General features: G+C 42.6%; 1 protein-coding gene and 1 long non-coding RNA gene across 4 annotated transcripts in view; one reads left to right on the top strand and one right to left on the bottom strand.

Annotated features, from left to right (window-relative positions):
* Window positions 1–11,780, top strand: part of BBS4 (Bardet-Biedl syndrome 4) — a 79,774-nt gene extending 67,994 nt beyond the window's left edge. For 2 of the 3 annotated variants that reach the window (XM_004276273.3, XM_033440026.2), the window contains 8 exons: window positions 938–992; window positions 1,969–2,037; window positions 3,012–3,164; window positions 3,257–3,428; window positions 5,095–5,164; window positions 5,785–5,926; window positions 6,482–6,683; window positions 7,229–11,780. In XM_004276273.3, coding sequence (XP_004276321.2) covers window positions 938–992; window positions 1,969–2,037; window positions 3,012–3,164; window positions 3,257–3,428; window positions 5,095–5,164; window positions 5,785–5,926; window positions 6,482–6,683; window positions 7,229–7,338 — 973 coding nt within the window. In that variant the 3' untranslated portion in view covers window positions 7,339–11,780. The remainder of the gene's footprint in view (window positions 1–937; window positions 993–1,968; window positions 2,038–3,011; window positions 3,165–3,256; window positions 3,429–5,094; window positions 5,165–5,784; window positions 5,927–6,481; window positions 6,684–7,228) is intronic. The other variant, XM_033440027.2, reaches the window with a different exon arrangement.
* LOC117203829 (uncharacterized) lies at window positions 1,089–3,016 on the bottom strand. Its single transcript, XR_007475821.1, has 2 exons — window positions 2,714–3,016; window positions 1,089–1,363 (listed from the first exon to the last, which is right to left on the bottom strand). It is a non-coding gene; the product is annotated as an uncharacterized LOC117203829 (long non-coding RNA).
* Window positions 11,781–14,481: the final 2,701 nt, after the last annotated feature.

The following is a 14,481-nucleotide window of genomic DNA, read 5'->3' as shown; positions in this document are numbered from 1 at the left end:
CTGTCATTTTCACTGTTGAAGCTGTCTGGTGATCCTGTAGTCAGATCATGTGAGCTCAATGTTGCTTTCGTTTTGTGACAAAGACAAATGTCATTGAGGGATTGGAAAGGCAGATAATCTTTTACTTAAGCCGGTGTTTACTCCACAAAGCCAACAGCTAATTCTTTCCTAGAGCGGGTATGTGTCCTCCTTCTTTAGTTTGGCTGTTTAGTATGGCTTTTTGTTTAATGTGGAGAGCAGAGCATTAGGGGCCTTGGGGTCCTAACTTACGCGGGAAATTATGCTGGCTGGCATTGAGCACAGTGAGAACAGGAAAAAAAAATCTCACAAGAGGGAAAGGGCTAAAACTGTGTGTGTTCTAGACTGACTTGGTTTACAGGGCATTATTCTTGAATTCTATCAGTGTAATCAAGACAGTGGCACAAAATATTCCATAGGTTCTTTCTAAGGACTTTGGCCCTAAGAAAAGGTCCTGCGAAAGGAGTCTGGGTTCCAAGTCCCATTTTTTTTTTTTTTTTTCTTTTTTTTGCGCTACGCGGGCCTCTCACTGTTGTGGCCTCTCCCGTTGCGGAGCACAGGCTCTGGACGCGCAGGCTCAGCGGCCATGGCTCATGGGCCCAGCCGCTCCGCGGCATGTGGGATCTTCCCGGACCAGGGCACGAACCCATGTCCCCTGCATCGGCAGCAGGTGGGCTCTCAACCACTGCGCCACCAAGGAAGCCCCCAAGTCCCATTCTTTCTTGCTGAGCAATCCTCCCTGTAGCTAGGGTTGAGGTGACCTACTTTGGAAGGAAATTCCCAAATCCCTTTGAGAGTTCCTATGGGGAGTGGGAGGCACAGTGGTGTCTCAGGTAGTGCACAAGGGTGAGTTACTATGTGTGTATCTTAGTGTCTCTCATACACATCTTGTTTCCCTCTGAGCATCTCTGTGTTGCAGGTTCTCACCAGAAAATACAGAACTTCTCACAACTTTAGGATTACTCTACCTCCAGGTAAGAGGAATTCTTTGCTCATCCATGCATTGACTTTGGAAGTGTTTTGGGGTTTGTGTGTGTTGTGGTTTTCCTGCATTTTAACTTTAACACAACTTACTAAAGGTCATAAGAAGGACATGAACTTTACTCTCTGCATTTGATATTCTTTGTCTGCTAAAGGAATTAATTTTCAGCATTCAAATCAGAAGGAAATAAATCTGTTTGAGCCTAGTGCAATTACAGTTCTTATCCAACCAAGGCAAGAACACATACGAGAAGTAACTGGGGTCAGAGGGGCTGGCATTTTGTGGTGGGAGGAGAAGCTGTGGTACCGCTAGGGCTTTGGGGCAGAGGCCATTCCTGTTGTTCCTTCTTCCCAGCCACGTCCTCTAGAAAAGAGAGAAGGCAAAGCATTGTCTAGAATAAAAAGTCTCCTCTCCCCGCCACATTCCCGAGTGTGGGTGGGATTCTCTTGGCCCCATCGCTGTTCTGTGTCTGCCTGAGGCCCTGGGACCCAGGGATCCCTCAGGGCTTATCCCTGCCCCACACACCCCATCGAAGCCCCAGGTTCCCCTCTTAGCTGATCCTGCCTCCAACCCTGCCTTTGTGGTGGCCTTTTCGTTTGTTTCAGTTTTCTTTCAAAGGAGCTTAACCCTGGGCCTTCCCGGGCTCTGGCTTGGGAGGCTGGCCCCAGGGGAGATGCGGCAAACCAGCCCATTTCCTGCCAAGAGGCCTTGGGTGGAACAGCGCTAGTGTGGCAGAGGCTGTTCCTGGCAAACAGCTACTCTGACCTTATCAGGGGACAAATCAACAAAACAGGAGGGAAAACAAACGTGGGGATCTTAATTTCCTCTTTTAAGAATCTGGTATCTGTAGCTCTTTTTCTGTCCGAAGAACCAGGAAAAGTCAGGGTGTGTCCGATGAGGGTGTGCTTGGCCAGTCTCCTTAACTACCATCCCCCCAGTGTAATTCTCTGGCTTTTGCTTTTTCCCAGCTTGGCATTTACCAGAAGGCATTTGAACATCTTGGAAATGCACTGACTTACGACCCCACCAACTACAAGGTACTGTAGGCTGTCAAACCCCAGAGCCTTCACACAGATGATCCCACCACTCTTAGAGGTGATCTGGCCCTAGAAAGCGTTCTGTATATCTGAGAAAGTACTTTTTCCTTAGAAAAGTTATAAATAAATGTGGCTCTCATTTGAAAATACTGTAAAGTGTCAGTGCTCTGCTTCTTATCTTCTAAAAGAGCACATTTGTTATATTGGGCCTGTTAACTTATGCAGAAAGCAAAACTGTAGTGCTGGTAAAGTTTTATATGTTACTTAGGAAATTGGCAGAGCCTCTATAACCACTGTCAGAAATAAATCTGCTGAAATGATTCGATTCCTGATGAATCTGAGATTACAAGTCTTGTCCAGATACGACTTTGGGGAGGAGGAGATCATCATGTGGATATGCATCACTGAGGGAGATGCAGCAAAACCGGCTGTTAACAGTACAGACTCAGTCCTATCTTGGAAGTCGTAGTAGCCTGACGTAGCACCCCCACCTTAACCCTTTTCCTTAGAGACATGAAAAGCTTGATCAGTGAAGCCTAAGGCTGACTCACCCTCTGCCCTGTGGCAGAAGGATCTGCACCTTAGTGGCCAAAGACAGGTGCACCTCAGTTGTCTAGAGCACTTGGTGTACCAAGTAGGGGCTGTAGGGAACAGGTTAAAGGTGCTTTTTACTTACAGGGCCCTGATACTCTGAAATAGTGACTTCCCTAGCCACCAGTAGGAAAGAAATAAGCTGGGTAAAGTCAGTGACTTTTCTGTATTATGCCGAAGAGAGCCAGCGTGGGGTGCGGGAGTGTTCTTCGTGAGCGTCTGTTCCAATAGCTTGGATATAGTATATAGGTCCCTGGAAGAAGCTTTTCAGTCCCACCAGTGCTGATGGGCCTGCTGAGTATCTACACTCAGGAAGGCTACTTCACTGCAACAGCCTTTTGGGAATGACTGAATTACCAACTTTCCATATCCCATGTTTTCAGGCCATCTTGGCAGCAGGCAGCATGATGCAGACCCACGGGGACTTTGATGTTGCCCTCACCAAATACAGAATTGTAGCTTGTGCTGTTCCAGAAAGTCCTCCACTCTGGAATAACATTGGAATGTGTTTCTTTGGCAAGAAGAAATACGTGGCAGTGAGTGTCTCCTCATTTTCTTGGTTTGTGTTCAGTTGCTGGTTCTGCCAGCTTGCCCCAGCCTCTCACCGAGTGCCTGCTCTCTCCTCCAGGCTATCAGCTGCCTGAAACGAGCCAACTACTTGGCACCCTTCGACTGGAAGATTCTGTATAATCTGGGCCTCGTCCACTTGACTATGCAGCAGTACGCATCAGCCTTCCATTTTCTCAGTGCAGCCATCAACTTCCAGCCAAAGATGGGGGAGCTCTACATGCTCTTGGCTGGTAAGAGACATTTGTGTGAAGAACCCCTTTTGCAGTCTGTACTCAGGGAAAAATGAATTAGAATCATAGGAGGCCAGTGGTTAAATGTCCCATAGCAGCCATTCCCTTGCAGATCCCATAGGAATCTGGATTACTGTCCTGGAGTTTGAAGAAATATGAAAGAAAACGATGACAAAGCACCTTGTTGCTTCTCACTTAGGGGAATTTCACTCAGAGACCAGCAGGTTCAATCAGGTTCGTCTCTAGTTCATCTTTTAACAGTGGTTTTCCCATGACAGTTCATATATTGAATCCAGCCAAGCTCCAGTTATCAGCAGGTGTTAAGATCTTGGGCTTTAGGTAGGGTCCTGCCTCTACTACTTACTAGCTATATCTCATAGGGTTGATGAAAGGATTACATGATTAGACACAATGAATGTTAACTACTGGTTTTGTTGTCATTGTATAATTAGTCTATTACTGTTGTTGCTCTACAGTATAAAAGTACTGACTAAATATTCTTTCTGGGGGATACTTCTCCTTATACTAAATATTCTTTCCGGAGGATACTTCTCCGTATACTGAAGTTAAGAAATGTATACCTAAAAGCAGTTTCCATGTTCTCATTGACAGTAGTCTTCAGGTGTCTTTTTGGGGTTTTTTTTTGTTTGTTTGTTTTGGTCATTACTGTGAGGTTCTGATTTATAAGAGAAAGGTTGCAAAAACAAATTGAGTGGTGGTTACTTGGGGGCTGTCTGAATACAAAGATAGCCCAGTCATAATGGGATACAGGAATGTAAACAAATAGCTGTACCGTATGGCATAAGCAGCAATTCTAACTTCGCAAAGTAGAGATGATCTTCACACTGAGCTGTGAAAAGATAAGCTGGAATTCAGTAGTACAGAATGGCTGAGAAGTCCCTGAGTAAAGGCATGCAGCCATGAAACTGCAAGAGGTACCAGGCCATTATGGGCAATAGTGTTGTAGAACGTGGTGGGAGATGAGTCAGGAGAGGTAGTCTGGCGTCAGAGTATGGAGGACCATTGAGTACAGCACAGGGACTGTACACTTGATCCCAGAGGCTCTGTTTTTCCCAGCTGTGTTCGTGGATCTCCTCTTGTGTCTGGTAGAAGTAGATAAACAGCTGGGGAGGTGGAGTGGGCAGGGCTTCCAGAGCAGCTCTGCTGTTGTTTGGGTTATAGGTCAGGCTTTCAGAAAGTACTGATTTAAAAAGGGAGAGTGTTCTGTTGCTAAACAAAAGTTTAAAGGTGCGGTTATGGGTGCTGGAGAGCAGTGAGCATGTGAGTATTCCTGAGTAGGCCAGTGACGCGGTCAGATTTGTCTCAGTCAGCGAGATACCTGGCAGCCTGCGCTGTGGCAAGCGGGACAGTGCCCTTGGGGAACAAAACGGAAGGCCTGACACGACTAAACCAGGGCAGTGTCACCAAAGAAGCTGTAAAAAATGGAATTCATGGAACCCAGCCACTGACTAACTGTGGAGAGGGGACCGTTGAACAAGATGATACCTGGAATCCAAGCTGAGTGGCTGTGCAGACGGTGGTGCCAGGAGCTGGGCGGGCACAGCAGGAGTTAGTTAGGTTTGGCGGCTGAATGAACTGCCGTCTTGAAACATTGCCTGTGTTTTCTCCGCTGGGCTCTTCAGCCACTGCACTTTCTTCGTTGCAGTGGCTCTGACCAACCTGGAAGACACAGAGAATGCCAGGAGAGCCTACACAGAAGCAGTCCGCCTGGATAAGTAAGCCGCCCTGTTGGGAACGCCACTGGGAGGGCTGGGCTCTGCAGAGCCGCGAGGTGGCGCCACGGCCCCGGCGTTGCCGAGCCAGCCCAGCTGCTCGCTCCCCGGGCCTCTGTGCACAGCGGGCCTCTGTGCTGCAGGACGTGGCTCTGAGCACAGAGTGGCTCGGCAGGACCCGACGCTGACTCTTTCTGAGAAAACATTTTCAGCCCTTAGTAGTCAGGAGGCCAGAGAAAGTGAGAGCTGGCAGTGGGCTTGGGCTGTTGATAGCTGTGGGCTCGCTGGAATGTCACATGGGACTCTGGGCTCAGTTTAAGATAAACTTGACTCTCCTGGGATTTATTCCACTGGCCTCTGTTAGGCAGCAGGGTAGGGACCTGTTTTTCGTCTCCTTTGAGGGCTGAGATGTCAGGCTTGGTCCCAGTACCTGCTTTGCTGGTTGGGAAGTTAATTCCCTGATTCTTCTCCAAAGGTCCACACAACACGTGTGTGCCCCACCTTGCTGTGGAGTGGAGCTGTCTGTACTTAGCCAGTTTTATTTTTGTGCAGTGAGAAGGATCTCTAAGTGACCATGTGTTGCGAAGCCCCAGCTCCATAAGAATCGCTGTCTGTTTGCACAGGTGTAACCCTTTGGTAAACCTGAACTATGCTGTGCTGCTGTACAACCAGGGAGAGGAGAGGGGCGCCCTGGCCCAGTACCAGGAGATGGAGAAGAAAGTCAACCTACTCAAGGACAGCAGCTCCCTGGAATTTGACCCGGAGGTAAGCCTTGGCTCCTAGGAGTCATAAGCAAGCTGTCATGAGACTTTTGAATCAAGCCCAAATAACCCAAATATAAGGTGTTATATAGGCTCATGCCTGTTTTGGCTTAGACATTCCTAGTGGCATGAATTCTTCAATTAAGAACAGCTTGAGAAGAAACTTTCCTGGATGGAAATAATAAGAGGAAATTCAGGCTTACTGAGTTATATCCAGTATTGATAGACCTCAGCTCAAATGAGTTGTATTATGTCTCTTTGTAGCTTCTTCCCATTCTCCTCACATAGAAAAGGCAGGAATTTAGTCCAACAATGCACCAAACTTGAATTGTTGGGTTTGAGAGCCTTTAAAGAACTCCCTTGCCATCCACTCAGGGCAATGTGGTCTCTGCTGTTTGAGAATGATTTCTTTGCAGTAAGTGTTTCCTCCCTCAAATGCTAGTACAGCAGACACTATTTCAGCTAATCCCCACCTGCCTGCTGAAGACCTGGGATGAGGCTTGTCTCTGCCGGTCAGCCCTGTGACTCTTTTTTTTTTTCCTTCCCACTTGGGCACAAGATGGTGGAGACGGCCCAGAAGTTGGGAGCTGCTCTCCAGGTCGGGGAGGCACTGGTCTGGACTAAGCCAGTTAAAGATCCCAAATCAAAGCAGCGGACCACTTCAACCAGTAAAGCCGCCAGTTTCCAGCAGCCTCTGGGTTCTAATCAAGCTCTAGGACAGGCAATGTCTTCAGCAGCCGCGTACAGGAAGCTCCCCTCAGGTAGGAAGCTACACACAGCTATATGAAGACCTGTGGGTACAAGCCACATGTGCCTGCAGAGAGATTACAGCCTTGGAATGAGGCTTGTGCTTTTCAGACTCAGGACACATCCAACGTAGTGCTGCCTAGAAGGGGGAAAAAGCCCAAGGGTGGCCGAACTGTCACTTGTTTCCTTAAGGCAATTTGTGTAAAAGTTAACAGCTACTGGCAGGCTTAGCTGGATGTCGGTACACTGGGTCTTTACAATATTCAGGTTTAGAAATACATTGCAGCACCATTCGTTACGTAGTCTCACTTTAATTCTCACTGCCTTATAAGTCAGCATGGTGCAGGTAATTAAACATTTCTTTTATAAGGTCACTGAAGGCACACTTGACTGTTGCTTTATTTCTTCAGTTATGGTCTTCCTTCACAGCTGCCCAGATATGCCACAGTCCCACTAGTCTCAGAAAATATGGGTTTTTTTCTTGAAACTTGACAGTGAAAATATTGATTTCTTCTGGAACCATGGAACTGAGAATTCAAGCTGTTTGTTTTGTTACTAGGTGTCGGAGGAACATCCCAGCTCACAAAGCCACCATCTCTTCCTCTGGAGCCAGAGCCCACGGTGGAAGCGCAACCAACTGAAGCATCAGCACAAATAAGAGAAAAATAGGTGTAGGATGAGCCGAGAGTTGGGGTTTCTTGGGCGAGGATGTTCCAGATTAGGAAAGGTCCCATGACCCAGGCAGCACGGAGGCCAGCACGTTCCCTGGGCATCATGAGCTGGAACGCAGAACGTGTTACGATGATCACGAGGAGGCTGAGGCCTGCGCAGCCCCTGCTGCCCCATCAGCTGGAAACGAGCGAGAAGATGGCCCAGACAGGTTCCCGAAGAATTGAGAGCAAGGCTTCGGCTCTATGTATGTAGTTCCAAGAGCCAGCAGGGCATGTGATGCTATCTGTGTTGGAAAGGACTTTCTCTTGGCTGGCGGACCCCTTCCTTTGTGGAAGGAAAGTCTGAGACATACCTCCGCGCAGCAGTCCTGTCATGACAAAGCCTTGTCTTAACTGAGCTGATCCTTGGGCTGTGTGGTATATCAGCCACTGAAGCAAACACAAATCTTTGATTAATAATCCAGCTCTGATTGATAGTCTAAAAGAAAAAAAAAAAATGATGAAACAAGCTCTTTAAATTGAGGCCCAGGCTACTGAGTATCCCAGCTGCACTTGCCCAAGAGCATCCAGAACAAGTCCCTATATCTTGTTCTTGAGAGGTCAGAGTGTAGAGCCAGACCATGTCAGGATGAAAAGAAGTAAAGGGCTGGTCTGGTGTCAGCACCAAGGATTTAACAAAAAGGAAGCGCTGCTTAACTGAGGAATTTTTATTTGACAATCAGTGATACCACTGACCAGATGTTATCAATACATTATATCTATAGATACTTTTCAGAATAAGGATTATGTATCATCCCTTTGGGGAAAGTTATTCAGGTATAAAAATGAGGGATCACAAAAAAAACTTTTTAAAAGAACCTTGTACCTGCCCGGTCTTTGGGGCTTGTGGATTTGCAGTCTCTCATTCACTCTGTTGAGAAAGGAGCTATTCTAATTCCTAGTATGGGAGTTGCTTATGTCATCACAGGAAAATTACATGACAATTAGAAAAATGAGACCAAGTACACAGTTACAGATACAGACATGGTTTTAGATGGCTCAAATTAGAGGCAAGAAAGCGGAAGTATGAACTAGCAACGGGAAGAGTGTTCTTCTTACTGAATAATATTAGTACAAAACGAAGTAAAATTTTGGAGTGTATGATTACAATGATCATTTTGTTCTTAAGGAAAAATCCCAATTGTCTGATAATAGAGAGTAGCTCACAATGGACCAATCCTCCCACAGACAACAAATATAAACCAGTGGGTAAATGTAAAATACTATCTTGGTTTAATTAAAAAAAAATACACATAACTGTTCCAAGTAAAAATTATAACATTGTAACTAAAGGACAAGGGGGTATATGGAAACTTATGGTTGAAAGGTTTTTATATTTCACATGATATGGTACAAAACTAATCCTAAATAGTTTGTGAAAAGTTAAGGCTGTATATTATAATCCCTAGAGTAACCATTAAAAAGATGCAAAGAAGCACAGCTATTGGGTTGGCCAAAAAGTTTTTTTTTTCTCTTCTCTGTAAGACAGCTCTAGTAGCCCTTAGCTGGAAGACTGTAAAAGGCACCTGGAACAGTTCTTTACTCAAAAAGATAAAAAGTTTTGGGAAGATGGAATTATGAAGTTGCCTGAAAAATGGCAGAAGGTAGTGGAAGAAAACGGTGACTACGTTGACTACGTTGTTCAATAAAGTTCTTGGTGAAAATGAAAAATGCATCTTTTTACTTAAAAACCAAAGGAACTTTTTGGCCAACCCAATAAAAAGACAGTAGAGAGGGGGGTAAAAAAACAGATGGAACAAGGAGAAAATAAATAGCAAAATGTTAAATGTAAATCCAGTCATGTCAATAACTACATTAAAATATAATTAGACTTAAAAATGTAAGTGGACTAAACATGTCAGTTGAAAAGCACAGAGGGGCTTACCTGGTGGCATGGTGGCTGAGAGTCCACCTGCCGATGCAGGGGACAGGCGTTCGTGCCCCGGTCTGGGAGGAGCCCACATGCTGTGGAGCGGCTGGGCTTGTGAGCCATGGCCGCTGAGCCTGCACGTCCAGAGCCTGTGCTCCGCAACGGGAGAGGCCACAGCAGTGAGAGGCCCGTGTACCGCAAAACAAGCGAACAATCAAAAAAAACACAGAAAGGATAAAAAGGCCTAGTGCTATACTAATGTTAGATAAAGTAGACTTCAAAACAAGGGGTGTTACCAGAAATAAAGGGGGGCATTTCATAATGATAAACAGTCAATTCAGTAGAAAACCATAAATATGTATGCAACTAACATTACTTCACAGTACATCAAGTAAAAATTGATAGAATTTAATCCACGATCATAGTTGGATATGTTAGCACTTTTTCTTTCAGCAATTGATAGAATTAATTAGACAAAAAGTGTAAAAGGACATATTGCCCAGCTTGTCAATTTCTATTGACATTTATAGAACACTACAAGCAGTAACTGTAGAAAATACATTCTTTGCAAGTGCACATAATACATTTAGCAAGACAGACCAAATGCTGGGCCATAAAATAAGTCTCAAAAGTCAACAGATTGAAATTTCCAGAATATGTTCTCTATACACAATGAAATTGTATTAGAAATTAATAATGATATCTAGAAAACCTACATATTTGGAAATTAAACACACATACTTGTAATAAGGAAGAAATCAAAAGAGAAATTAGAAAATATTTTGAACTGAATAATGAAAACAAAATTTGTAGGGTTCAGTTAAGAGCTGTGCTTATAAGGAAACTTAGAGCTATAAATGCTTCTATTAGAACAAATGAAAGGTAGAAAATCACTGATAAAGGTTTCTACCTTAAGCTAAAAAAAAAGCAAAATAAACCCAAAGTACAGAAAACATTAAAGAAAAATCTAAGAAGCTGAAAGTTCTATGAAAAAACACACACGCACAAAAATGGACAAATCCCTAGCTAAACTGATGAAGGGAAAAAAGAGGAGACAAATTACCAATATCAGGAATGAAAGAGGGGATAGCATTACAGGTCCTGTACAACATGGAAAAGATAAAGGAATGTTATGAAAAATTTTATGATAATAAAACAACTTGGATGTAATATACAAAATCTTTGAAAAATGCAACATACCCAAACTGAAACAAGATGAAATGTAAAGGCTTCATAGGTCCGATCAAAGGAATTGAATCTATAAATCAAATGCTACCCTAAGCAAACTCTTGGCTCAGATGATTTCACCAGTGAATTCTATTAAATCCAGTCTTACAAAAATTTTTTAAAAACAGGATCAAGAACTTCCCATTATGCCATGAAGAAAATGAAAGTCAGTCTACAGATTGAGAATATAGTCACAAGATACATCTGACAAAGGACTTATATCCAGAAAATATAAAAAACTCCTACAACTCGATAATATAAAAACTAATAACCCAAACAACAACATACACAAACCAAATGAAAAAAAAAATGGGCAAAAAATTTGGACAACTCACAAAGATACATGAAAGGCCAGTAAGCATGTGACAACGTGCTCATTGTCCATCATCAAGGAAACGCAAAATAAAACCACAATGAAATACCCCTGTGTACACATCAAAATGGCTAAAATTAAACAATGACAACTCTAAATACTGGCAAGAACAAGAAGCAACCAGAACTGTCATGCATCATTGGTAGGAGTGTAAAATGGGCCATCCGCTTTGGAGAAAGGTCTGTCACTTATCTCATGATACACATTCTTCCCAGCAATTCTACTCCCATGTATTACCCAAGAGGAAGGAAAATGCCCACACAGACTTGTTGATAACATTATTCATAAAAGCCCCAAACGGAAACACCATATTCACAGTGGAATACTATTTAGCCACAAAAGGCAACAAACTACATGCAACAACATAATCTCAAAAACATTGTGCTGAACGAAAAGGGTTTTTACAGCTACAGTAATTAAAACAGTATGGTACTGGCACAGAAACATAAATATAGATCAATGGACCAGGATAGAAGGCCCAGAAATAAACCCATGCACTTATGATCAATTAATCTACCACAAAGGAGGCAAGAATATACAATGGAGAAAAGAAAGTCTCTTCGCTAAGTGGTGCTGGGAAAACTGGACAGCTACATGTGAAAGAGTGAAATTAGAACATTCTCTAACACAACAAAAATAAACTCAAAATGGATTAAAGACCTAAATGTAAGACTGGATACTATAAAACTCCTAGAGGAAAACATAAGCAGAGCACTCTTTGACATAAATTGCAGCAATATCTTTTTGGATCTGTCTCCTAGAGTAATGGAAATAAAAACAAAAATAAACAAATGGGACCTAATTAAACTTAAAAGCTTCCTCACAGCAAAGGAAACCATAAACAAAACGAAAAGACAAAACTACAGAATGGGAGAAAGTATTTGCAAACGATGCAACTGAAAAGGGGTTAATTTCCAAAATACACAAACATCTCATAACAGCTCAATATCAAAAAAACCCCCCAAACAACCCAATCAAAAAATGGGCAGAAGATCAAAAGACATTTTTCCAAACAAGACATACAGATGGCCAAAAGGCATGTGAAAAGATGCTCAACATCGCTAATTAGAGAAATTCAAATCAAAACTACAATGAGGTATCACCTCACAACAGTCAGAATGGCCAACATCAAAAAGTCTACAAATAACAAATGCTGGAGAGGGTGTGGAGAAAAGGGAACCCTCTTGCACTACTGGCGGGAAAGTAAATTGATACAGCCACTATGGAGAACAGTATGGAGGTTCCTTAAAAAACTAAAAGTAGAGCTACCATATGATCCTGCAATCCCACTCCTGGGCATATATCCAGAGAAAACCATAATTCGAAAAGGTACATGCACCTCAGTGTTCATTCATTGCAGCATGATTTACAATAGCCAAGATATGGAAGCAACCTAAATGTCCATCGACAGGTGAATGGATAATGAAGATGTGGTACATATGCACAATGGAATATTACTCAGCCATTAAAAAGAATGAAATAATGCCATTTGCAGCAACATGGATGGACCTAGAGATTACCATACTAAGTGAAGCAAGCCAGACAAAGACAAATATATGATACCGCTTATATGGGGAATCTAAAAAACTGATACAAATAAACTTATTTACAAAACAGAAAGACTCACAGACATAGAAAACAAACATATGGTTACCAAAGGGGAAGGGGGGAGATAAATTAGGAGTTTGGGATTAAAATATACACACTACTAAATATAAAATAGATAATCAACAAGGACCTACTGTATAGCACAGGGAACTCTACTCAGTATTCTGTAATAACCTATAATGGAAGAGAATGTATCACTCTGCTGTATACCTGAAACGAACACAACATTGTAAATCAACTATATTTCAACAAAAATTTAAAAAAAAATCAGTGAGGAGACATAAAAAAATAAAACTGAAGAAAAGAGCTTTATACAAAAGGACTAAATACTGTATGATTCCATTTCTATGAAGTTCCAGAACAGGCAAAACTAATTTATGGTGAAAAAGATTATAGTGGGTGCTTCAGGGGGCTGGGCTTGAGGGTGAGGCTGAGTATAACTTGGAAGTAGCCTGAGGGACCTATCTGAGACGATGGAAGCATTCTGTATCTGGATAGGCACTTGGGTTAGATAGGTATATACTTTTCTCAAAACTTACCAAATGGACTTAAAATTTGTAGTTTCACTGTTTGAAAATCTTTACCTAAAGAAAGAGCAAAAAATAAAATGTTAAATTATCATTGTGGTAGCTTTTCAATGATTTTCAGTAGTCCTAAAGACACCCAGAAAATTGCCTGTTCAGTTTAGTAACTGACAGTTATTAAACTTTTATATACATGCCACATACTGTGCTAATACTTTGCTCCGCATTCCTCTTTAATTAAGAGCCCTACGAAGGTAAGGACCCTTATTAGCCCAGTTTTACAGATGAGGAAAAATGAGGCTCAGGAAAGGTACCTTGTCCAATGTCATACAGTACTCACCACCTCAAACTCTGCACAGAATTTGAATTTCTTCTGCTGATGAATAATTACCTCTGCCCCACTCAAACTTGACAGAGTAAGAGAATAAAATGCAAACTAAATCTGCGCAATAAATATTACTGATTTTTGGCTGAATTCTTATCTCCTGACAGTGTTTTGTGTGCTGCAGCTTTTCCCTGGGTGTTAAATCAATTTCAAGGGAATGCAAGAGTGTTAGAACATTTTTAGGAAGGATCATTTTTCACCAGGCACCCTTTCCAGTATAGAGGATTTTCAAGCTTTTCTTCTTCATATAAAATCATACATGGAGATCTCTGTAAAATATAGTTCAAAGCAAAGGGGCCTGAAGCTCCACCTCTTGTTTCTCCTGCCTTTCCAACTCACTTCTGCCTCCACCTGTCTGTCCTGGGTGATACAGCCCAGTTAATCTTACTTCCAAAGCTTAGCCTACTTCTCAACAAGGGGGGACGTTCACAGAGGGATGCACGTATATTCATATCTACACACACACATTCAGGAATACAGAAAGTTTTACAAAACAATACTTAATTATCCCCATAATGTATGATGCATTTGGATACTTTCTATAAACACCAAGTTGATTTAGTAATGATTAATCGTTCAGAACCCACCTTTTGAAAAACACTGCTGTGAGGTACATGCTGCCCACGTCTCCTGAACGCCTTCCTCGACATCACCAGTGAAAACTGGAGAAATGTTGAGAATATGCTAAGGACAGGGGCTGCCTGTAAGAAAAAGGTCACATGGAGAACACTGCTGCTTAGGTTTAGAACGTAAGTGATGAGTTATTCTAACTCTTCTTGGGAAAATAGAAATCTCTTCTCACTTAAGCTTTTCTAAAAATAGACTAGGAAGTGGTTTAATTATTTTTAATTGAGCTTCAAGGCAGACTGATGAGGTAGCCAGAGATTTTCTTAATAAGCTACTTGCTTTGAATTTCAAGCTGCATAATTCCCTAGGCTTGTCTTTGAAGGAGTAATCAAGCCTTTCCTTCTCATGCAAGGCAGGGGGGAAGGTCATAAATGGAGAACTTGAGCTAGCTTTGAGATTCCAGAAGCTGCTGCTGAGCCCAGCGTGAATGATTACCTGTGACCTAAGCTGGCCTGCCACCAGCTGACACGTGTCTATACTGCTCTTTG

This window comes from Orcinus orca, chromosome 2, assembly GCF_937001465.1.
Source record: "Orcinus orca chromosome 2, mOrcOrc1.1, whole genome shotgun sequence".
Classification (NCBI taxonomy): Eukaryota; Metazoa; Chordata; class Mammalia; order Artiodactyla; family Delphinidae; genus Orcinus; species Orcinus orca.
This window is presented reverse-complemented; position numbering and strand designations above follow the sequence as displayed.